Source organism: Oratosquilla oratoria, chromosome 15 (assembly GCF_046742065.1).
Source record: "Oratosquilla oratoria isolate Oo_2021 chromosome 15, ASM4674206v1, whole genome shotgun sequence".
NCBI classification, from domain to species: Eukaryota; Metazoa; Arthropoda; class Malacostraca; order Stomatopoda; family Squillidae; genus Oratosquilla; species Oratosquilla oratoria.
Genome location: NC_134791.1, coordinates 41439232 through 41463175, shown reverse-complemented (window position 1 = coordinate 41463175; position 23944 = coordinate 41439232). Strand labels below are relative to the sequence as shown.

The window sequence follows — 23944 nt, the reverse complement described above, 5'->3', positions numbered from 1 at the left end:
TGATGTCACATTACTGTTTAGGTGAAGGTATTCTGTCTTAGATTGATCATCTACTTCTTGGGTGGGGAGAGGAAGGGGATTCAATTTTGATATTTTTTATGCCTTTTACTGCTCTCCACATTTTTCTTTTGTCAGTATTTCCATCTATTTTTTTTCAGTTTTCTTTAAGGTTGTTACTAATTTTTGTAAAGTTATTGTTTAAGTTTTTTATTTTGTGAGTCTGTTTTTTAAGTTGTTTTTTATGAGGCTACTGTGTATAAAGTTGAGGTTGAATTTTTGCTATAGCCTCTGGGTATATGTTTTTTTTTCTTTCTTCCTTTCTGGAAGATAGTTCATATTGATTACAGCTTTATCCTGTGATAAGAATTGGTCTATTTTAAAGTGTTCTAGTCCTTTCTCAATTTCTTTTCCTGTGGTGGCATAACCTTGCTGACCCTCGAATGAATAAGGCTCTATTCAACAAAGGGCCTGATATTTTAAGGGGACATGGCAAAGACATTTTAGGTCCTTATGCCATTGGTCAAAATAATACACAAAGAAGTATAGATGGCCAATCATCAATGCTAAGGATGACTTAATCCAACCCTTGAAGAGCTTTATCCCCTTCAGAGGTTTCATTAAAGCTAGTAACCAAAGAGGCCATTTAGTCGGTGCTCAAGTGAGAGCAAAAAATAAGTCATTTTGAATTTATCAGAGCTAATAATCAGAAACGTCTGAATCTCAAAATTCTAGTCCAGCCTACTGCACCCCATACACAAACACTTTACTCTAATTAACAATTACTCAATAAATACATCAAATAAAAATAATATACAAGGATGTAGTCTTATTCAACACCATACTCGATATAGAATATAGACTATCCTATACACTTTACAAAATGTTCATGGCTCCCCTCTGGTCAGCTACCTTTATACAATCCTAAGCAAAAGAAGGGACTACAACATTTTGAGTACTTTTGCCAGTTTGCATTTTGATAGTTAAGGATGTAGATGGACTGATGTTAATGGAGGTGAAGGCAGTAAGGAGAATAGTAAAGTATTTCAGAGAATTGCTAAATGTGAAGGAGGTTACGGAGGGATTGACTGTAGCAGTGGAGGGAGATAGGACAATGAGTGTAATGAAAAAAAAGAAATGAGGCTAGTGTCACATTATGCAGCCAGATAATGGGCAAGTTCAATTAACTTATCAAAATCACTTGACAATTGCCAGAACCTTATATAAAAAACATTTCACCCTGGTTAAAATATTATCACAACCTTTTGAGTCTAATGACTTATAAGGGAGACTTTGCTATAACCATCAATAAGCCACAACGATGGCACTAGACAGAGTGAGGTACCAAGAATATTGACAGTGATGAAGACTGGCAAGGTACGTGGTTTGGATATGGGTTTTACAAAGTTTGACAGAGGGAGGAACGATTCTAGTGGATTGGCTAGTGAGGTTCTTTAATGTGTGTCTATGAGGGTTGGGGGGATGTGCCAGAGGACTCGTGGAGTGCTTGTATAGTTCTGCTGTCATGTAGCTTGTGTCACACAGCAATGTCACACAGTAGCCTAAGTAAGATGTATTCACCTAATTGTTGTCTGACAAAGGGAGGAATGATTCTAGTGGACTGGCTAGTGAGGTTCTTTAATGTGTGTCTATGAGGGTTGGGGGGGATGTGCCAGAGGACTAGAGGAGTGCTTGTATAATTCTGCTGTCATGTAGCATGTGTCACGTAGCAGTGTCACATATTAGCCTAAGATGTATTCACCTAATTGTTGTATACAGGAAAAGAGCAACGCTCAATGGGTTCTGTCTCCTATTCTCTAATTTTCTAACATACCTAGACTCAAATTCATGTACTGTTCCATGTTAACTTATATCTTTGATTTCCAATTATCATATTCAGATTTGAACTCATGTAGTGATTGAACTTGAGCTATATCACCTAAGCTATTCTGTGTTTATTCTCCACTCTGAAAGGGACCTTGAAGTATTAATCAGCAAAGACATGACACCGGATAAACATATAAACAAAATAGTTGGTGAAACCTACAACCTATTAAGGTAAATGAAAATATGGCATTTGACTAGCCTACTTGGATGAAGAAATTATTTTAAAAAATATTAGTTACATTAATTAGACCAAACCTGGAATATGCAGCGACACTATGGACACCCACTACTAAAAAGAATATATGGAAACTAGAAAGAATACAGAGAGCAACAACAAAGTTGGCACCAGCTCTTTCCAATTTAACATACGAACAAAGATTATTGACATTGGAACTACCAACACTAGAGCAGAGAAGAGAAAGAGGTGATCTGACTATATATAGAATCATGAAAGGAATGGAAATCCTTGACAGGAATGATTTACTAAAAAATGACAATGAAAAAACAAAGAGGTCATGAAAAGAAACTAAAAAAGGTTAACTATAGAAGAGATCGGAAAAAGAATAGTTTCCCACACAGTGCTGGATATATGGAATAACTTAAGGGGACCCCCCGCCCAAAATCTTTTTTTCTGAAGGATCTTGCTGATTTTTTCTGTGTGATATCTAGGTCTGAGGAAACCTTCACAGCATGAGTTTTATTCAGATCTGACGAGTAGTTTTTTATTTTTTAATAAAAAACCTAAAAAATACCATATTTTTGGGCTTCTTTCAAATCCTATATCTTACAATTTTTATTTGATGTCTTTCATTTTACAGCAAAAGAATCTTCTACATATATAAAAAAACAAAATAGAAAGCTTTTTTTAATATCTTTGTTTAACGCCGAGGAAAAAAAATATAAAAAAAAAATATCGAAAAAAAAGCAAAATTTTGACTTTGACACGTTATTAAAAAATAATTATTTAACATATGCAAAAAAACTCTCTATTTTATTTTTTTGTCATTTATCTAGCTATTAATAGAGACCTCATATGCAAAAATCGGTTGAAAATTGAGGGAGGAGATAGACTTTGAGTATCAAAAACTTACATTTTTAAGAATCGAGTGTTAAAGTGTTTTTTTTCCTTAGTTTGACTAAATTTTACATTGGACCTCCTAAGACCCATTGAAAACAGGTTCCATTGTATTTTCATGATGATTTTGCATCTTTCAAGTAACTCAGGCATTTTGTACCCTCCTACAGTGTAGGATATTATTCACTCAAAGTGAGGGTCTCATAAGCCTCCACCTCACTCTTTGTCACAAAGTTTGAGTTCTTGGTCTAGAATGACCCAGCAAGGTAGTCTGATTGCTGGGATTCAGCTCTCTTTCTTTTCTTGGGTTTCCTTTCTGGTGTTGGAACAGGCTCTTGCTGCGTCAGGGACATCACTGTGAGGTTTGAGACTCTAAACCCAAGGTGTTGCAACAAGGAGGCATCCTTGTAGCCACTTGTTAGCAAACAGTTTTTGTGTAGAGACAACTTGTCTGATATAGGTGTAGAGGACAGAGGATCAGGTGCTGAGGATGTGGATGTAGATGGAAGGGAGAGAGCTGCTGGAGGGAGTACTAGTGGTGGTGGCGGAGGTGGTGATAACAAAGTTGATGCTGGGGTTCTTTCTTTCTCCCCTTGAGTTGCTAATGTAGACGTTCTTATCTTCTGCAAGTGTGCCTTTTGTTTGGATAGCTTAGGCATGGCTAATATCTTCAAATATCTCTTCACTGAAAAATAGATGCGAATTTCACACGGCAAATTAGTGAATGCGGCAAGCTAACGTGTACATGTCCTTTACTTTGTAAGGCTCAGGCCACTGCCAGTTGTGCAGGCTGAACTTCCTCATACCACATTCTCACATGCATGCCGGACGTAAGAGAAAACTTTATGAGTGTATCAAACGCAAAAAAATAGGGTAAAATATGGTCAAAACGTATGTAAACAATGGTTGTGCGCAGCATGTGGTTGCCGGGGGGAGGGAGGGTAGGCCCTTTAAACCCTTTAAAAATGGTGGTACGATAAAAACACTTTACCAGCATCTAGAGCAAGATCCCTACTATGTATTTATGCAATAAAAAATAAAAAATCGAATTTTTCTTAAAGAGACAGTGTGTGCAAATACTATTCAAGATTTTAAGAAAAAACTTGATGCTGAAAGATACAAAGACGGGTCACTACGAGCACAGCTCCCTTCCCGTGTAATACTAGGTAAAATACAACTAGGTAAATACATATTTATACATCTATATGGAAAACTGTATTTCTTTACATCCTTTCGACATATAATCTTAATTTATTTCCATAACCTCTTAAAGCCATCCTACTATTCCATTTCCACTCAGCCAGTAAGCAGCTCTAAAGAAGCATTTCTTGTTACACTTGGTGTCTCCTTCACTACTTGTGACCTGAACACATTGCCAGGACTCATCAAGACTTCATCAACTGGGCCCCTCTCCAGGAATATCTCATTTAACACACATGCAATTTCCTGTCCCATCTCCATCTTCAGCTCCTGCCAGATAGCAAATTGCCCAGGGTCACAATCTACCACAGACAAGCACCATTGATAGTGAGTTGTGTCAACTGCCAGTCTTCAATTCTTTTCTACACTGATTTCCCCCATAGCATGTGACCTTGGAGTAGGATCTGTTGATTGACACTGGATGCATGCACTGATCACTGGTTTTTCCCCTTGTGAAAACCTTACTGGCCAGGAACAATGACCTGTCAACACCTAGGTGATGTGCACCGTGCAATTCCTCCATACTTATGGACCCTGGTGCACACACTTCCATGTCTTCTCCCTCCTCTTCTTGCACTTTAAGCCAACCTTTCCTCACTTTGATTAGCACATCTACTTTGTTCTCTCCTGATGGTATTCTGACTATATTTACCTTCATGCTTAACTCATCTACCAACTCCTTCAAGATTCCAAGGTGCTATTTTATATGACCTGTGCTGCCCCCCTTTGTAAGCACTCTCTTCTTGGCAGTTAGCATTAAATTCATCCATCCCACTATCATGGCCAAACCTGTCCTGATTTCTACCTCTTACAACCCCCCTTTCAGTGCCAAATTGACCCCTTTTACAATGGCTTTCAACTTTGACATGTTGTGATGACAGCCATCTTTTTTCACTACCACACTCTGTCTTCAACCACCATGCCTGTTTCTAGGACCACCTCAGTTGCTATGCTACTTGTATCACACCATAATGCCTCTGTCCAGTTGCAGTGCATGCATTGTCCTTTCACCAGATTGTCACATCCCACTTGCTGTACATTGTGAATCATGGCAAGTGTGCCCTCGTTGACCCCAATCTTTTCCTCCTGACCATCTTTCAATATAGCTGCACACTACACAGATCCATCCTGCTATTGGATAGTGGTCGATTAACTTGCCACACGTAATGAGAAGAGCTCACTTGCTCATCTCATCTATCACGTCTGTTTCCTTTATATTCTCTTATACCTGCTGCTGTACTATTTCTTTAAACAAGTTTTTTATTTTCATTTCATGTTCCTGTTTCCACTGATTTTTTTTTATTTCAGATCGATTTCTTTGATTCTTCCATCTATTTGGTCACTTCTTGTAATTATTCTTTGACCTCTTTTTTCAGTTCTTCATTTTTGTTTCTATCCTCATTTTCCTTTCTTTTACATTTTCTCTTTTAATCATACTAAGTTCACTTTTAAGATAATTTAATTCTCTTATTATCTCATCGTTAGTTCTGCATAAGTTTGATACCTCTAATTGCAAAGCTTTGTGGTGTAATTCTAAATCAATCAATTTTTCTACCAAGTTGTTGATGTCTCAATTCCTTTGTGCCCTGCTAATCCTAGTTTCTCTTTCAGTGTCCATAAGTTTATCCATTGCTCCCCTTTCCCTCTGAAATCCTGAAAATACTTCACTATCATACCTGTAAGTCATCTTCGGAGTGATGCTAATACATCTTTTCTTTGGGATTACTCCCAGTGGCGATTCCACTCTAGTCATATCTAATCCTTTCTTGGTTCATTGATTCTTTTTTCTTATTTACTATCCTCCATTCTGTGCTAAAAACTGTACTTTTTCAAGTACTGGATTAGATACCTTACCGGTCACACAAGAACATAATGCTACATCCCAAAAACAAGGGTTTTTCCCTGATTCAGCAACAAACCGCTAGGTCAGAGCTTGATGTTTGGACCTCCTTCCTCTACAATGATGAAACAGTATTTACCTAGCTGTACCTAGTTGTATTTTACGGGAAGAGAGCTATGCGCGTAGTGAACCGTTTTTGTATCTCTTAGTATCCAGTTTGTTCTTAAAATCTCGTATAGTTTTGGCACTCACTGTTTCCCCATTTAGTTTGTTCCAGACATCAATCACTCTGTGTGGGAAGCTGTTCTTTTTCAAATCTCTTCTGTAACTGTCCTTCTTTAGCTTCTTCTCGTGTCTTGTTTCTCTTCTGTCCCATTTTAATAAGTCATCTCTATCAAGAACTTCCATCCCTTTCATAATTCTGTAAATAGTTAGCAAATCACCTCTTTCTCTTCTCTGTTCCAGTGTTGATAGATGTAATTTATCCAATCTTTGTTCGTATGTCAAATTTGAGAGTGTAGGTGCCATTTTTGTTGCTGCTCTTTGAATTCTTTCTAATTTCCTTATTTTTTTCTGTACTAGGTGCCCATAGTGTCGCAGCATACTCCAATTTAGGTCTTATCAGTGCAACCACTATTTTCTTTACCATTTCTTCATCCATGTAGTCGAAGGCCACTTTCATTGATCTTAATAAGTTAAAAGTCTCTCCAACTAGTTTATTGACATGTTTATCAGGTGTCAAGTCACTTGAGAACTCCTAGGTCCCTTTCTGAGTTAAATTCTTTGACTTCCTTGATACCAATTTTATATTGTCTCAATATTCTATTTCTGCTTTTTCCAAATTCCATTATACTGCATTTCTTAATGTTAAAGTTCACTTTACACTTTTGACTCCATTCCCATATTTTGTCTGGGTCTTCTTATAGCAATCTGCTGTCTTCTTCTGTGCTTACTCTCTTAAGTAATTTGGCATCATCAGCAAAGTTCATGTAACACTTCACTCCCTCATCCATATCATTTATATAGATGCGAAACGTTAAAGGAGCCAATACAGAGTCCTGTAGGACGCCACTTATCATATATTCCCAGTTTGAGTTGTCTCTAAGTACCTCTAACATTTTTCTCCCACTTTAGAAATCTTCCATCCATTCCAGTAGCTTACTTTGTATTCCTATTATTTCAATTTTTCTTATTAGCTTTTTATGTGGTACTTTGTCTCAAGCTTTCTGTGTGTGTGTATTTACCTAGCTGTATTTACATAGTTGTATTTTATGGGAAGGGGAGCTATGCTCATGGTGTCCCGTCTCCATATCTCGTTTTATCTAGATTGCTTTTAAATTCGTGTATCGTTTTTGCATACACCACATTCTCATCTAATCTATTCCAAATGTCTAAGTGTAGCATGTTAAACGTAGGGCTACACAACCCCGAAATTAGATACAGCTTAGATAACACGCTTTTAGAGAAAACTGAGTGCGAGAGAGACTTGGGAGTTCTAGTTAGTCCGGAACTTAAAACCAGGAAACAGTGCATTAGCACCAGAAATAAAGCTAACAGTGCATTAGGTTTCATTGCTAGGATGGTAACGAATAGATGAGCAGAGGTAATTATTAAACTCTATCTAGTGATAGTTAGACCCATCCTTGACTATGCAGTACAGTTCTGGTCTCCGTCCTATAGAATGGACATCAATTCACTAGAATCAGTACAGAGAAGAATGACCAAAATGATACATGGACTCAGAAATTTGCCTTATGAAGAGAGGCATAGGCACCTTAACTTACACTCTCTGGAAAGACGCAGAATGCGGGGTGATATAATAAAGGTGTTCAAGTGAATCAAAGGCTTTAACAAGGGTGATGCAAACAAGGTCATCATATAACAGGGCAGGACTCACAGTAATGGCAATAAACTGGACAAATTTAGATTTAAAAAGGAAATAGGCAAGAATTGGTTTACTAATAGGGTGGTCGACAAATGGAATAAACTTAGTAACCATGTAGTTAGCGCTGAAACTATCAGTTGTTTTAAGAAATGATTAGACAACTTTATGGATGGGGATGACAGGTGGTGATGGATACAGAGTTGCCTAGTGTAGGCCTTATGGTCTCTTGCAGTCTCCTTCATTCTTATGTTCTATCCTGTGGGGAAAGCTGTTCTTTTTCAAGTCTCTTCTATAATTATCTTTCTTGATTTTCTTTCCATGTCTCTTGTATTTCTACTATCTCACTTTATTAGATCCTATCAATAATTTCCATGCCTTTCATGATTCTATAGTTATCAAGTCTCCTCTCTTCTTTGCTGTAATGTCTGTAGCTCAAGTTTTGCCAGCCTCTCCTCATAAGATGGTTCTGAGAGCATTGGTGCCAATTTCATAATTGCTCTTTGTATTCTTTCAAGTTTTGTTATACATTTTTTTGTACTTGGTGACCACGTCATTGCTGCATACTCCAATTTTGGTCTTATCAAAGTGATTGGTATTTTCTTCACCATTTCTTCATCCAAGTATGTAAATGCCACTTTAATTGATCTTATTAAATTATAAGTTTCTCCAAAAATGAAGAGTAGAAAATTTGTAGTGGTGTATGTGCCCCCCAAAACAAAGTCCTGGACAGAGTGATCATTCCAAAATGTTAGAAGATACAAAATATGAATTAACTAATATACTGAAGGACAGAGGATATACAGTAATTATAGGTGACTTTAATTAAAAAGAAATATGTTGGGAGGAAATGACAGTGAAGGGTGGAGAGAAACTCTGGGGCAACATCCTGCTCGACATGACCATTCAATACACAATGACTCAGTGGATAAGGGAAAATACCAGATACAGAGGTTGAGAAGAACCATCAAGGCTGGACTTAACCTCTTCACTCCGGGGCACATCGCACATCTGGCAGCATTAGCTGCCCAATGTGCGATGTTGCGTCATAATAATCGCATTATAAAAAATAAAGTCAGTGCTCAATCGTTCGTTCTCTTTAACCCGTGAATTTTGATAACCATAGAAAATATGATGAAGCCAGTTTAGAGAGAATGGAGGTTACGTAGGTACGACTACAATAATTATAATCAAGATGCCGACGTCGGCATCATCGCGTACCCACTTGCTCCTCATGCCGCCTACGTAGGCGTCACCATATGGAAGTGGTTAATACTTATGACAGAGCCTGAAATTGTCAATAAAATTTATTACAAAACTCCAATAGAAAAGAGTGACCATGTACTAATAGAATTTGAGTTGAAAGAGCAAATGGATCAAAGCAGAAATGATAAACATAGAATAGGAAGACTAATGTACAACAAAACAAATTTTGAGAAACTTAAAAAATTATTTTGTAATGCAAACTGGGAAAAATTCCTAAATGAAGAAACAGGGATGGAAGAGAAATGGAATAAACTAAAAGAAATTTACAATGAGGGAGTAAATAAATACGTACCACAAAAAAAATGGAAAGAACATACATAAAAAGCTGGTACAACAAAAGGTGTAGTGAGGCTAAGGATAAAAAAGACAAAGCTAGGAAGAAATGGAAAAGAGAAAAAAAACAAGCATATGTACATCAAACTAAGATATGAGTATGTAAAAATACACAGAGATGAAAAGAGAAACTATGAAAAAAATAATAATAATAATAGAAAATGCAAGGAAGAACCCAAACTATTTTACAGGTATGTAAATGGCAAACTGAAGAACAAACAAGAATTAGAAAAGCTGTGCCAAGGTAAACATGAATATACAGAAGAACTGGAAATGGCTGAAATTATGAACAACCATTTCAAATCAGTATTCATAATAGAAAACTCACCTAACTGTGAGGAAATTGAGAGAGAGAGATCTTCTCAATGAAAGAAATAATTGTAACACAGAAGGAAATCAGCAACCAAATCAAAACCCTTGATGTCAGAAAATCACATGGTTGTGACGGAATTGCAAATTGGATACTGAAAGAAAGCATGGAAGAATTAACAGACAAAATAATATACAATATAATTAAATTCTCACTTAAAGGAAAAGTGCTACAGGACTGGAAGAGGGCAAACATTGTACCAATTTATAAGGGAGGAAACAAGGAAGACCCATCAAATTACAGACCGGTCTCCCTGACAAGCACAATAGCAAAAATTTGTGAAAAGGTCATCAAAAATAGATGGGTTAAACATTTGGATGGAAGAAAAAACTATACTGAATCCAAATAAATTTGGATTCAGACAAGGAAGATCATGTACAACAAACTTGATCTGCTTCTACTCAAGATTAATAGACATAATACAAGAGCATCTTAGCATCCATTCCCAGATGTCTAATGAGAAATAGACATCTGGGAATGGATGCTAAGAGGAGGTTATATGAAGGAGTGATTGTGCCAACAACACTGTGCGGGGCAGAAACATGGAACATGAGAGAGGAAGAGAGAAGGAGTTTGAATTTGTTTGAGATGAAATGTCTGAGAAGTATGATAGGGTGTACTAGGCTAGATAGAGTGAGAAATGAGGAGGTGAGGAGAATAGGGGTGGAAAGGGAACTGGGAGATAGGGTTGATGAAAGAGTATTAGGATGATTTGGACACATGGAAAGAATGAGTGAAGAAAGATTAGTAAAAGAAATGTGGAAGGCAGAGGTGGAAGGAGTGAATATGAGAGGGCGTCCTAGGATGAGATGGATGGATGGGGTGAAAGGGGCTTTACAAAAGAGAGGAATGTCTGTGGAGGAAGGACGGGAGAGGACAGAAGATAGGGGTGAATGGAGAGGGGTTGTGTATAAATGATGCTGTGATGCATGAGGGGGAGTGGGTGGAGGATGGGGGGTGAGGAAGTATGTATGAGAAAAAAATTGATGCAGCCCAAAGGGATTTCTCCCCGTCTCCTCTTTTTCTGCATGGGAGGACAGAGAGGGGGGGTCGCTGAATTTATGATGTGGCCTTGCTGTGGATGTGCTGTGTCTTGCAACACTGCTTCTGACCCAGGGCAGTGGACAGGATGTAGGGATGAATCATCATCCAGAAGGTGCCAAGATAAGAGAGAGGGAGGAGGGTGCAGGGGTGTGGAATATATAGGAAATGGAATGGGTGGGAGTGGTTTCTATGCCTTTTTTCTTTTTGGCTACCCCCCGTGTAGGGGGGAAAAGCCTTTGGTATATGTATGTATGTACAAGAGAGAGATCGTTGGGCAGACTGTGCCTTTCTGGACCTACAAAAGGCATTTGATAAGGTACCACACAATAAACTAATAAAGAAAATAGAATCAATAAGTGGCATTAGAGGAAAATTATTGGAATGGATGAAAGACTTCCTGACTGGGAGAAAAATGAGAGTAGTAATTAGAGACAAATTCTCAAATTTGGAAGAAATGATAAGTGGTGTCCCGCAGGGATCAGTACTGGCCCCGATCATGTTTGCTATATACATAAATGACATGGACGAAGGAGTAGAGTGTTATATGAATATCTTTGCAGACAACGCAAAAATACTAAAGTAAAAACAGAAGAGGATTGCAACTCATTACAACAAGACTTGGACAAGATCTGGAAATGGACTCAAATGTGGGAAGTGAAATTCAATATCAAGAAATATAATGGAATTTTGAAAAAGTAAAAACAGAATATTGAGATTATAAAATTGGTGAAGTAAAAAAATAAACTCTGAAAAAGACCTTGGAGTGATGATCAGCAATGACATGACACCGGATAAGCATATTAATACAATAGTTGGACAAACCTATAATGTATTGAGGTCATTTAAAGTGGCTTTTGCCTATTTGGACGAGAAATTATAAAAAAATTTAACTACACTAACAAGACCAAAACTTGAGTATGCAGCAACACTATGGACACCCAGTACTAAAAAGAATATAAAAAAAAAGTTAGAATACAAAGAGCAACAGCAAAACTGGCACCAACTCTTTCCAAAATGACATATAAACAAAGACTGTCAAAATTAGAATTACCAACTCTGGAACAAAGAAGGGAAAGAGGAGACTATCTATAGAATTATGAAGGTAATGGAAATCTTAGATAAGAATGGCTTATTGAAATGGGACAATGGAAAAACAAGGACACACACAAAAAAAAGATAATTACAGAAGAGATCTGAAAAAAATAGCTTCCCACACAGAGTGATAGCTACTTGGAACAAATTGGATAAAGAAACAGTTTGTGCAAACACTATTCAAGATTTTAAGAAAAAACTTGATGCTGAGAGATACAAAGATGGGTCACCACGAGCATAGCTCCCTTCCCGTATAATACAACTAGGTAAAAACATAATCTTCCTCGTCTAAATCCAAACTGCCTCGGATTTAGCACATTCCCCCCCCCCCAAAAAAAAAAGTTACCCATCTAATTTTGATCATTCTTTCACAAATTTTTGCTACCGTACTTGTAAGGGAGACTGGTCTATAGTTTGTAGGGTCTTTGTTTCCCATATTATATATTGGTACTATATTTGCTCTTTTCCAATCTTCTGGAACTTTTCCTTCCATCAATGAACTGTTATTAGACTATGTATTTTGTCTGTTAGTGCATCCCTGCATTCTCTCAAAATCTAGTTTGCCATTTCATCTGGACCATGTGATTTTCTGACATCAAGATTACTCAAGTGATTCATTATTTCATTCTTTGTTACTTCTATTTCTTTCATAGGGGGGACTTTCCTCTCCCACTCATCATCTCTCAGTTGTTTGTCCTCCCTCATAAACACTGATTTAAAATGCTTGTTCATAATTTCTACGACACCATTTTCGTGTTTTCTCTTTTCTTCTCTGCACACTTGTACATACACTTCTATATTCAGTATATATTTTCCATTTTTCCTCCATTTTATCCAAGCTTTATCCCTTTTATCTTTTAACTCTCTACATCTTTTGTTGTATCAACATTTTTCATATCCTTCTTCTTGTTTTTGTCTTTGAACATACTTTTCCACTCCTTCCTTATAAATTGATGTCGAAATTTTCAATTTCTCTTCTACTGTTGTATATCCTTTCCCAGTCTGCTCTATGAAAAAATTCTCATTTTATAAAAATTTGTTTTTCCATACATCATTCTTCCCTTTCTATATTGTTCATTTTTTCTTATGTATTTTTCTTCATTTACTTCCAGTTCAACTAATATGTGGTCGATTTTACTTAGTGGTGTCTTATATTCAATCTTGTCCATTATTTCAGGTTCTGATATGATTATTAGGTCTAGTTTCTATGGCTCTTCCTCATTTCTATACCTAGTATTCTCTTGTATCCATTGTGTCATTGTATGTTCTATAATCATATCAAGTAGTACATTTCCCCACAGATCATCTCCACCCTTCACTGTCATTTCTTCCCAGCAGATTTCTTTAAATTAAAGTCACTCATTATAATTATTCTTCATCCATCATCCATTATCTTATTTAGTGTTATCTTTGTGTCTTCTAACATATTTTTGTGTTCTTTCTCTTCCCATGAAGCCATTTTAGGAGACACATAATTTACCACAAACTTCCTGCTCTCCTTGTCCCTGTCCTCTTTTTCCATCATGATCATTTCCACTCTATTCTTTCCATATGTAACATTCCTCACATTTATATCCTTATTAGTCAGGAACATAACTCCACCACCTTGTTTTACTTCTCTATTTCTAATCCAATAATTATATCCACCATGTCCTACACTGTTGGGTGGTAATAGACCATTCAATTTTGTCCCCACAATTCCCATTATGTCAGGTTCCTTTTCCATCAGGTAATCATTCAGTTCATTCAAGCCTGTTATTAAGCCATCTATATTTGTGAAGGACACTTTTAATTTTCTGCTACCTTCATCTTGTTTTCTGTTTCCCTTCTGTTTTTCTCTCCTATGAACCATTTCCTCACTTTCATATCCACTACTCTCCAACAGAATTTTTCTTTGACTCTGTTCTGTTTCCGTTTTTTTCCCCTAGCTTCGATTCTTTTAGTTTTCTCTTCCTCTCTTTCCTCTTTATTCATCTCTTTTTATCCATACCTGTTTGTACTGATCACTTTCTGCTAGTTTTCCTGTTTTTGATAAGATATTCTCTGTTGTCGTTTGTAACCTGAATTTAACCTTAATTGGTCTGGTCTTGTCTATATTAAATTTCCCAAGTCTATATATTTCTTCAATTTCTTTCCCTAATCCCTGTTCACCTTGAAATATTCTTAGTACCCTGTTCACTCTTTCTTTCTCCTCTCTTACTCTTGTAGTCCTATTTGGATTATGTTTCTCTTCCATTCCTAACATAATTATACATTTCTTTTTATCTGCCAAGTATCTTACTATATTCTCCTTCTCTCTCATCACTTTAATAGCTGTGTCCTTAGTGTGTTCCTTCATCTGTTGTTACACTATAGCTCTAAATTCAATTTTGCTATTTTCCTAAACCTTTTCCCAACCACTTACCTCTTTTTCTATGAACTCTTATTTTCTTTATCATTCTTCTTTAATTCTTCATCCTCATCCTTTACTTCTTTTAGCTGTCCTTTTAATTCTTCTATTTCTTTATTTAGGTTTTGGTTCTCCTTCTTTAGTTCTTCCATTTATCAACTCTTTGTGTAATCCATGTAAGTTGATTGAACCTAACCTCCCACTATTCATTCATTTTTGCTAGCTTTTCCTCTAGACTTGCTAATCGGGTGAGGTTGTCATCTCCTCACTCATTAAATCCATGGAAATAATTATCTTCACCTTCCATTGTGCTGCCCTTATCTATATTTCTAATTTTGACATTTTTACTAATCTCTTCAACTGCGCATCTCTTGTTGACATTGCTTCTGACTTCCGGGGCCTGTTTGTCCCCTTCCTCATTTACTTCCATTTTCCTCAGTAATCCCTCCCCTTCTCCTTTTTCTTCACCTTCCCCCTATCCCACGAACTTTCCCCTTCTCTACTAATACAACACAGGTACTCCCTTGTCGTTGAGTTCCACGAAAATTGTATTTTTTTCTGAAGTTCCAATCTTCATTGTAACTTCGACTGTCATGTGTGTGAGAGAGAGAGAGAGAGAGAGAGAGAGAGAGAGAGAGAGAGAGAGAGAGAGAGAGAGAATGGTAAATGATAGTGAAGTAGTGAAGAAGAATGAAGTAGAGTGAATGGGAAGGCAAGAGAAACAGACATATAGATAAAAATAGAGAGAGAGAGAATGAGAGATACTGCACATACCTTCTTCAAGGCGGAGAAGTGAATATCGGGCTGCTGACAGTGCAAGACCACGAATACCATCTCCCCACTCTTTCTCAGCACCACGGAACTCAATATATTTGTAGATGATACCAGCAATTCCCATAGCCACTAATGCATAGTACCATGATGTCATGAACATCACTGTGATACAGAGTGATAGTCCAACAAATGACAAAGACCTGATGAGGGGTAGAAGGGTAAGAAAGAATTAATAACATGCATTATTAATGATATGAAAACTTCTTGAGGCACTATTTGCCATTAATATGTTAAATCACTGAGACATACTATAATTAAGTGTAGACTCTCTTATTTTACCAAATTATCAAACATGTGTAATGTAAAGATAAAAAAATAGCAATTTCATATATTCTTTTCAATTTTTTTTTTATCAATTAATCATTATGTTGTCCCTGTTCTTTCTTACACGAGACCCATGACCATCACTGGATACTGGTTTGGCCCATAGATCTTTCTTTGGGTCATAGATTACTGAAACATACTATAATCATGTACTGATTCTCTTATTCTACTGAATTAATAGACACGTGTAAGGCACTGAAGAAAGGCTGAGATAGCAGGTTCCATACATTCTTCTAAAGGAAACATTTATCAATTAATCAATATGTTGCCTCTGTTCTCTCTTACAAGAGACCCATGGCCATCACTTTGACTACTGGTATGGCCTACACACAATTCTTTGAAGAAATTTTGTGAAGTGACAATTTACTTATCGTATATACCCAAATAATAGTAGAATTTTTCAGTCAATTTTTAAGGCTGAATTTAAGGTGTCAACTTTTAAGTAGATATTACTTTTTCAGGAACAAAATTCATGTCTAATCTGGGTTGAAAATTTAATAAGAAGATTAATGATTTACATATGACTGTATACATCAAAACATATCCTATTAAAAACTATCACTCATGATTCATTTCCATGGCTGATTTGCTCTTAAAATATTTAGCTTTGCTCTTTCACAGCCTTAGCATAAAGTTATATTTACCTAGTTGTATTATACGGGAAGGGAGCTATGCTCATGGTGACCCATCTTTGTATCTTTCAGCATCAAGTTTTTTCTTAAAATCTTGAATAGTGTTTGCACACACTGTTTCTTTGTCTAATTTGTTCCAGGTATCTATCACTCTGTGTGGGATTTTTTTTTTTTTTTTCAGATCTCTTCTGTAATTATCTTTTTTGAGTTTCTTTTCATGTCCTTTTGTTTTTCCATTGTCCCATTTCAATAAATCATTCTTATCTAAGATTTCCATTACTTTCATAATTCTATAGTTACCGTATTTTCCGGCGTATAGTGCGCGACTTTTTCCGTTGGAAGGGCCTAAAAATGGGGGGTGCGCGTTATCTGGTGGTGTGCATTATCTACGGCCTACGATAAAAATTCTGCGGCTGTGTGTGTAATTTTTTTCACAACAACGTGACGATGTTGGCCGTCACAAAGTCGGGACGGCACACTTCTCTGTGACATTCCGTGAGAACAAGAAGAACAGCCATGGTGACATGAAAGAATACGCCAGCATGGGCTACCGTATATAAATATTTGGTATAGGTATCTATCGAATCTTATTTTTCATGTTTAAATAGGCCTAAACACCATGAAACATGATCAATATTCATGATATTTGCCCATGTTCACAGCATCCTAGTTTGAATTTTTATGTTGGCTTTGTTGCTTCACTTTAGGTATGGTACAAATTCCGTTGCGGCCGTTCATAAACTCGTGTCAAACACCTGACTACAACACCCTCTTTCGGGAGTTATATTAACTAAACGTCACCTCGATGAGAGACTGTCCTATTTCACCACTGTCATTGCTGGTTCAAAGCTAAAACGAAACAGTCTGTAGTTTGTTTCAGTATTAAATAAAAAATGGTAAAGACGAATTATTTCCTCAAGATATAAAATGAACATTTTCTGTAAAAATCCCGAAATTTTTCTGTATATTTTACTTTCAATAAACTTTTTTTAGATCATATTTCCTACAAACTATTTAAGCTACAAAGTAATAAGGGACCAACGCACAACATGAGTCATATACCGGTACATGTAGTTCTGACTTTGTCTTAGTTGTGTCCTGATTGATGCCTAAACTGACACTTAATTTAGTGACAAATCAAGAGATTTCCCAGCGGTGGCTCTAGCCAATGAAAAATAATTCTCCATGTAACCTCGTTCACATGATATAAATATCAAGGTAAAACTGCATTATAGACAAATGCGATCGGGCATGCGCGTTATACGTTGGTGCGCTCTCTGTGTACTGAGATAACGAAGTGCATGGGTGCGCATTATAACCCGATGCACATTATAAGCCGGAAAATACGGTAGTAGGTCTCCTCTTTCCCTTCTTTGTTCCAGAGTTGGTAATTCTAATTTGGACAGTCTTTGTTCATATGTCATTTTGGAAACAGATGGTGCCAGTTTTGTTGTTGCTCTTTGTATTCTAATTTTTTTATATTCTTTTTGGCACTGGGTGTCCATAGTGTTGCTGCGTACTCAAGTTTTGGTCTATTAGTGTAGTTAAAATTTTTGTTATCATTTCGTCATCCAAATAGACAAATGCCACTTTTATTGACCTCAATAAATTGTATGTTTCTCCAACTATTTTATTAATATGTTTGTCTGGTGTCATGTCATTGCTGATCATCACTCCAAGGACTTTTTCTGAGTTTACTTTTTTGACCTCTTCTTCACCAATTTCATAATCTCTTGATATTCTGTTTTTACTTTTTCCAAATTCCATTATACTACATTTCTTGATATTGAATTTCACTTCCCACTTTTGAATGTATAAGCACTTGCCAATATTTTCCAAAATCCACTCTCAATAATAATAGATTCAAAGTACATACCAGCATGGATTCGGATAGCTGCACGAGTGACAGATTTTCCATTCAAACGAGTTTCAATTACCCCTTCAGCAACTTTATTTTCCAACTATGGCCATTTCCTGTTAGCACACTTCTGTCTTGGCATTTTCTAAAGTTGGTGTGATATCTTTCTCCAATCTCTCACAAGTTTCTCATTAACACAAAATTCTCTTGCTATTACAGTTATTAGTTTTCTTAGCAATTTCATTAGCTTTCAGTTTAAATGCTGCTGTATATTTGTTTTTCTGGAAGGCATTTTTACACAAGATTTGGGGGAACTATAAGATTTCAGCCAAAATTCACCACCCCTCCCTCTTTTCTTGTATCCTCCTGGATGACGGGTCATCCTTGCATCTCACCCACTACCCTGGGTCAGAAGCAATGCAGCAAGACACAGCACATCCACAGCAAAGTCACTTGATTTAATTGGCGACCTTCCCTCTCCATCCCCTCATGCAGTAAAAGAGAAGGCAGGGAGAAATCCCTACAGGCTGCATCAAAATACCATTCACACATAAACACGTACCTAGAGCCATCTACTGGTACAATAGCAAAGCATTATGTAAATCAAGAAATGAATAATGAAGTGAGTTTCTTGAAAAAAAAAAGTAGATACTGAAATTAATAACGAGGTAAGTGCACTAGAAAAAAAAATCTGGCCTAGTTAAAATATGAGAATGAGAGATTGAAAAATAATTATACCACTAATGGACATGGATTATATAATCACTGGCTTAGAAATAGAGGAGAAATGGGGTGAAGTCATATTCTTGGCTAAGAAAAACTTAAATGTGATTAAAGTTACAAATGGGGAGAACAGGGTGATGATCACAATGTGAGTTGAAGATTAGAAAGTTTGCAGTGAGTTATGTGCCCCCAAAAATGGGGTTTTGGATAGAGATTATTCTAAAATGTTAGAAGATACAAGACTTTCACTGAGATGCTGAAGGATAGAGGTAAAGTGGTATTTATAGAAGATTTCAACTGCAACGAAATTTGTTGGGAAGAGGATCATTGGGGAAATGTATTACTTGACATGACAATAGAACATATAAAGACACAATGGGTAAAACACTAGATTTAGAAATAATGAAGAACCATCAAGACTAGATTTATTATTTACATCAGAACCAGAAATTGTAAAAAAAAAAATTGAATACAAGACACCAATTGGTAAGAGTGACCACATATTACTCAAGTTAAAACTAAAGGAGGAAATATAAAGAGAAATGAGAAATACAGAAAAGGAAGACTGATGTATAGTAAAATGGACTTTGAGAAACTTTGGGATTTTTTTTTTAAAGCGAACTGGGAAAAATTCTGCAATGAAGAAATGCAGGTGGAAAATGGATGATTCTGATGAAAATCTATAAAGGAGTGGATAAATATGTCCCAAAGCAAAAACAGGAAAAGGTGTATATTAAGTGCTGGTTTAATAGTAGGTGCAGTGAAGCAAAAGATGAAAGAGATATAGCTTGGTAAAGATGGAGGAAAAAAAAAAAAAAAAAAAAAAAAAAAAAAAAAAAAAAAAAAAAAAAAAAAAAAAAAAAAAAACCTAGAAAGTGGCAAATATAATCAAAGGAGCAAATATGTAAAAATGTGCAGGGAAGAAAAAAGAAACTATGAAAAAGACATAACAGAAAAATGTAAGGATCAACCAAAACTATGTGAACGGTAAACAAAATGACTCATCATCCAGGAGGTGCCAAGATAAAAGGGAGGGTAGAGGGGAGTGGAGTGTATTTGGGATGGAATGGGTGGGGGATGGTTTTTATGCCTTTGTTTTTTGGCTACCTCCCTTGTAAGGGGAAAAAAATCTTTGGTATATGTATGTTTATTATTTAACTATACATACATACATACATATACCAAGGCTTTTCCCCCCTTTCAAGGGAGGTAGCCAAAAAGGGAAAGGCATAAAAACACTCCCACCCATTTCATTCCTAAATACACTCCACACCCCTCCCACCCTCCCTCTCATCTGAGCACCTCCTGGATGACGGGTCATCCCTGCACCTTGCCCACCGCCCTGGGTCAGAAGCAGTGTCGCAAGACACAGCACATCCACAGCAAGGCCGCTTCATTTAATCGGCGACCCCCCCTCTCTGTTCCCCCTTGCATATAAGGAGAGGACGGGGAGAAATCCCTTCGGGCTGCGTCAAAATTTACTCACACATACTACCCCACCCCCCCGCCCATTCCTCCTCATGCAATCACAACATCATCCATATACAACCATTCTCCACTCACCTCTGTCTTCCGTCCTCTCCCTTCCTTCTTCAACAGACATTCCCCTCTTCCCCAAAGCCCCCTTCACCCCATCCATCCACCTCATCCTAGGACGTCCCCTCATGTTCACTCCCTCCACATCTGCCTTCCATACCTCTTTTACTAGTCTTTCTTCACCCATTCTTTCCATGTGTCCAAACCATTCTAATATTCTTTCATCAACCCTATCTCCCAGCTCCTTTTTCACCCCTGTTCTCCTCCTCACCTCCTCATTTCTCACTCTATCCAGCCTAGTAACCCCCACCATACTACTCAGACACCTCATCTCAAACACATTCAAACTCCTTCTCTCTTCTTCTCTTATGTTCCACGTTTCTGCCCCATACAGTGCTGTTGGCACAATCACTCCTTCATACAGTCTCCTCTTCACATCCATTCCTAAATGTCTATTCCTCATTACACTCTTTAATCCACCAAGGCATTTACTCGCTTCTCTCAATCTACATTCTACCTCCCCCTTCACTCCACCTTTTCCTGCTACACTTGCACCCAAGTATCTAAAACTTTCCACTTCCTCCAGTCGCTCTCCCTTAATGCTCACTTCCAGTCTACTGCCACTTTCACCCCTTGTACATCTCATCACCTTACTTTTACCCACATTTATCTTTAGCTTTCTTCTATCACATACTCTCCCAAACTCTGCCACCAACTTCCTCAATCCCTCCTCTGACCCTGCCACAAGCGCAGTGTCGTCCGCAAACAACAGCTGGCTCACCTCCCACTTTTCTCCATTTTCTTTAACCATCTCCAATCCCTGACCCACCACCCTAGCATTCACCTCTCGCACCACCCCATCCATGTATAAGTTGAACAGCCAGGGCGATATAACGCATCCTTGACGAAGTCCCACCTTTACTTCAAACCACTCACTCTCTCCATTTCTAATCCTGATACAAGCTCTACTACTCTCATAAAAACTCTTGACAACTCCCAAAAGCTTTCCTCCTATCCCATAAATCTGCATAACCTCCCACAGTGCCTTTCTGTCTACCCTATCATAAGCCTTTTCCAGATCCATAAAAGCCCAAAAAACATCCTTCCCCTTTCCTATAGCTTTCTCACATATCTGTCTTACCACAAAGATCTGATCTACACAACCTCTACCTGTCCTAAATCAACACTGTTCCTCACCAATTACTCCTGTTCCTCTCCTAATCCTCTCAATCAAGATCCTCCCTATGCATTTATATATTTCATTATTTACATTATTATAGTTTTTATTCATTTATTTATCATTATTATGATTTTTTCTGACCTAGACATGGACCAAAAGGTCTCATGTCGGTATGCTCTGCCTTTGTAATCCTTTGTAATACCCAAGAAATTACAGATCAGTTTCCCTTACATGCATAGTAGCAAAAATCTGTGAAAGTTATAAAAGATTGATGGATAAAACATCTGGAGAAGAATAAATCCGAGACAATCTGGATACAGACAAGAAAGATCGTGCACCACAAATTTGATCAGCTTTTACTTGAGGCTTTTAGATATAATACAAGAATGGGACTGATGGGCCGATTGCACTTTCCTAGATCTACAAAAAGCTTTTGATAAAGTCCCTCACAAAAAACTATAAAGATGGAAACCATAGAAGGGATAAAAGGTTAATTACTGAAGTGGATGAAGGACTTCTTGTATGAAAGAAGAATGAGGGTAGTGCTCTGAGATAAGGCTTCTATTTGGGAAGAGGTAATTAGTGGAGTCCCACAAGGATAGGTGCTGGTTCCAATAATGTTTGCCATTCATGTGAATGACATGGACTGCGAATCATTACAGTAAGATCTAAACAGGGTTTGGGAATGGAGTCAGAAGTGGGAAGTGAAATTCAACACAGAAAAATGTAGTATAATGGAGTTTGAAAAAAAAAAAAAAATCTGGAAGATATAAAATTGGTGAAAAAGAAATTAAGAAAGAAGGATCTGAAAAAGACCTGAGAGTGATTATCACAAAAGATATGGCCCCAGACAAACATATAAACAAGACTGTTGGTGAAACCTACAACTTACTATGAGCAATTAAAGTAGCTTTTATGTACTTGGATAAGGAAATGGTAAGGAAAATACTAGTCACAATGACAAGGCCTAAATTGGAGTATGCAATGACACTGTGGTCACCCAATACAAAAAATATAAAAAAGATTGAGAGAATCCAGAAAGCAGCTATGAGGATGCCCCCAGAACTCTCAAAATATTCATATGAAGAAAGACTGATAAAATTGGAGTTGCCAATTCAGGAACATAGGAGAAAAAGAGGTGACTTGTTGACCATTTATAGAATTATGAAGGGTATGGAAGTTCTTGACTGAGAAGACTTGCTAAATTAGGATAGGAGAAACACAAGAGGGCATGGAAAGAAGCTTGAAAAGGACATTTATAGCAAAGACCTGAAAAAGAACACCTTTCCCCACAGAGTGGTAGATGTAAGGAACATATTGAACGAAAAAACAGTGTGTGCAAAAACAATGCAAGAATTTAAGAGCAAACTGGATATGGAGAGATACAAAGACAGGACACTGTGAGCTTAGCTCCCTTTTCCCGTAAGATACTAGGTAAATACTAGGTAAATACACACACACCAGTCATTGTAGTGGCAACATGTAGTACTTGGTGAAAATGTGTATATTCACAAAATGATGTAACAGTGCTTTAATTATAGATTACCTAAAGTGTATTTATGGGAAGGGGAGTGCTTGAGGACACCCGATATGATTATTCATAATGTAATCAAATATGATTATTCATAACTTAATGATCAAATGTAAACAGATATGTGGAATGGTCTGCTAGTGTGAAACTGAAACAGAATATAAATCCTGATTTGAGATCACCAAGTGGAACTTAAAGTTTTTTATTTGACAGTGGTGATGGGAGTAATTTTTCAGGATTTACAGGACATGAAAGGTTTTTTAGTAGAATTTTAGAAATAATGAGGGATGTGAGATATATGAATGATGCATGAAGAAGAGAAACAAATGATTTATGGAAGATGAATAATAACATGAGGAATGAAATGGCAGTCTTAAAGAAAGTGAACAATGAAATTAAAGAAGAAATTAGGATACTAAAAAAGGAACTGGCAGAACAGAAAGGTGAAAAAATGCAAATAATGAGACCATAAGGAAAGAGGTAGATGAAAAGATTAAAACAATGACCATGGAAGCAGGAAAAAGCATAGGAGAAAAAGAATTACAATAGTTTAAAAATGTTTGGAAAAAGGACAAGGAAAAAGATAAAGTAATTTTCAAAGAAAGAGTTGGTCAACAGATGCAGGAGAAGGCTCAAGATGCACTTAACAAAAAGAAAACTTAGTAAGAGACACAGTAGACAAGAAAAAATGTATAGTGAATTATGGTTTAAAGAAAAAACATAACCAAAATTGGTTCCAGAGAGAAAAAGAGGACAAAGAATTAGCAAAAAGTGTTCTAAAAGAAGTACAGGATAGTGACCAAGAAATAGGCAAGGAAATACAAGTGCACATATTGGGTAAACATGTAGAAAGAAAAAGATGACTACTAAAGATTAAATTAAGGTCACAAGTGGCAGTAAAAGACATTTTAATAAGAACAGGAAAACTGGCAAGAAGAGGACACCATAAAA

The 23944-nt window shown here is 36.9% G+C and overlaps 1 protein-coding gene across 5 annotated transcripts in view; it reads right to left on the bottom strand.

Moving 5' to 3' along the window:
- kcc (solute carrier family 12 member kcc) overlaps positions 1 to 23944 on the bottom strand; it is a 731707-nt gene that overhangs the window by 78363 nt on the left and 629400 nt on the right. For all 5 annotated transcript variants that reach the window (XM_076198824.1, XM_076198825.1, XM_076198828.1 and 2 more), the window contains one exon: positions 15150 to 15349. In XM_076198824.1, coding sequence (XP_076054939.1) covers positions 15150 to 15349 — 200 coding nt within the window. The remainder of the gene's footprint in view (positions 1 to 15149; positions 15350 to 23944) is intronic.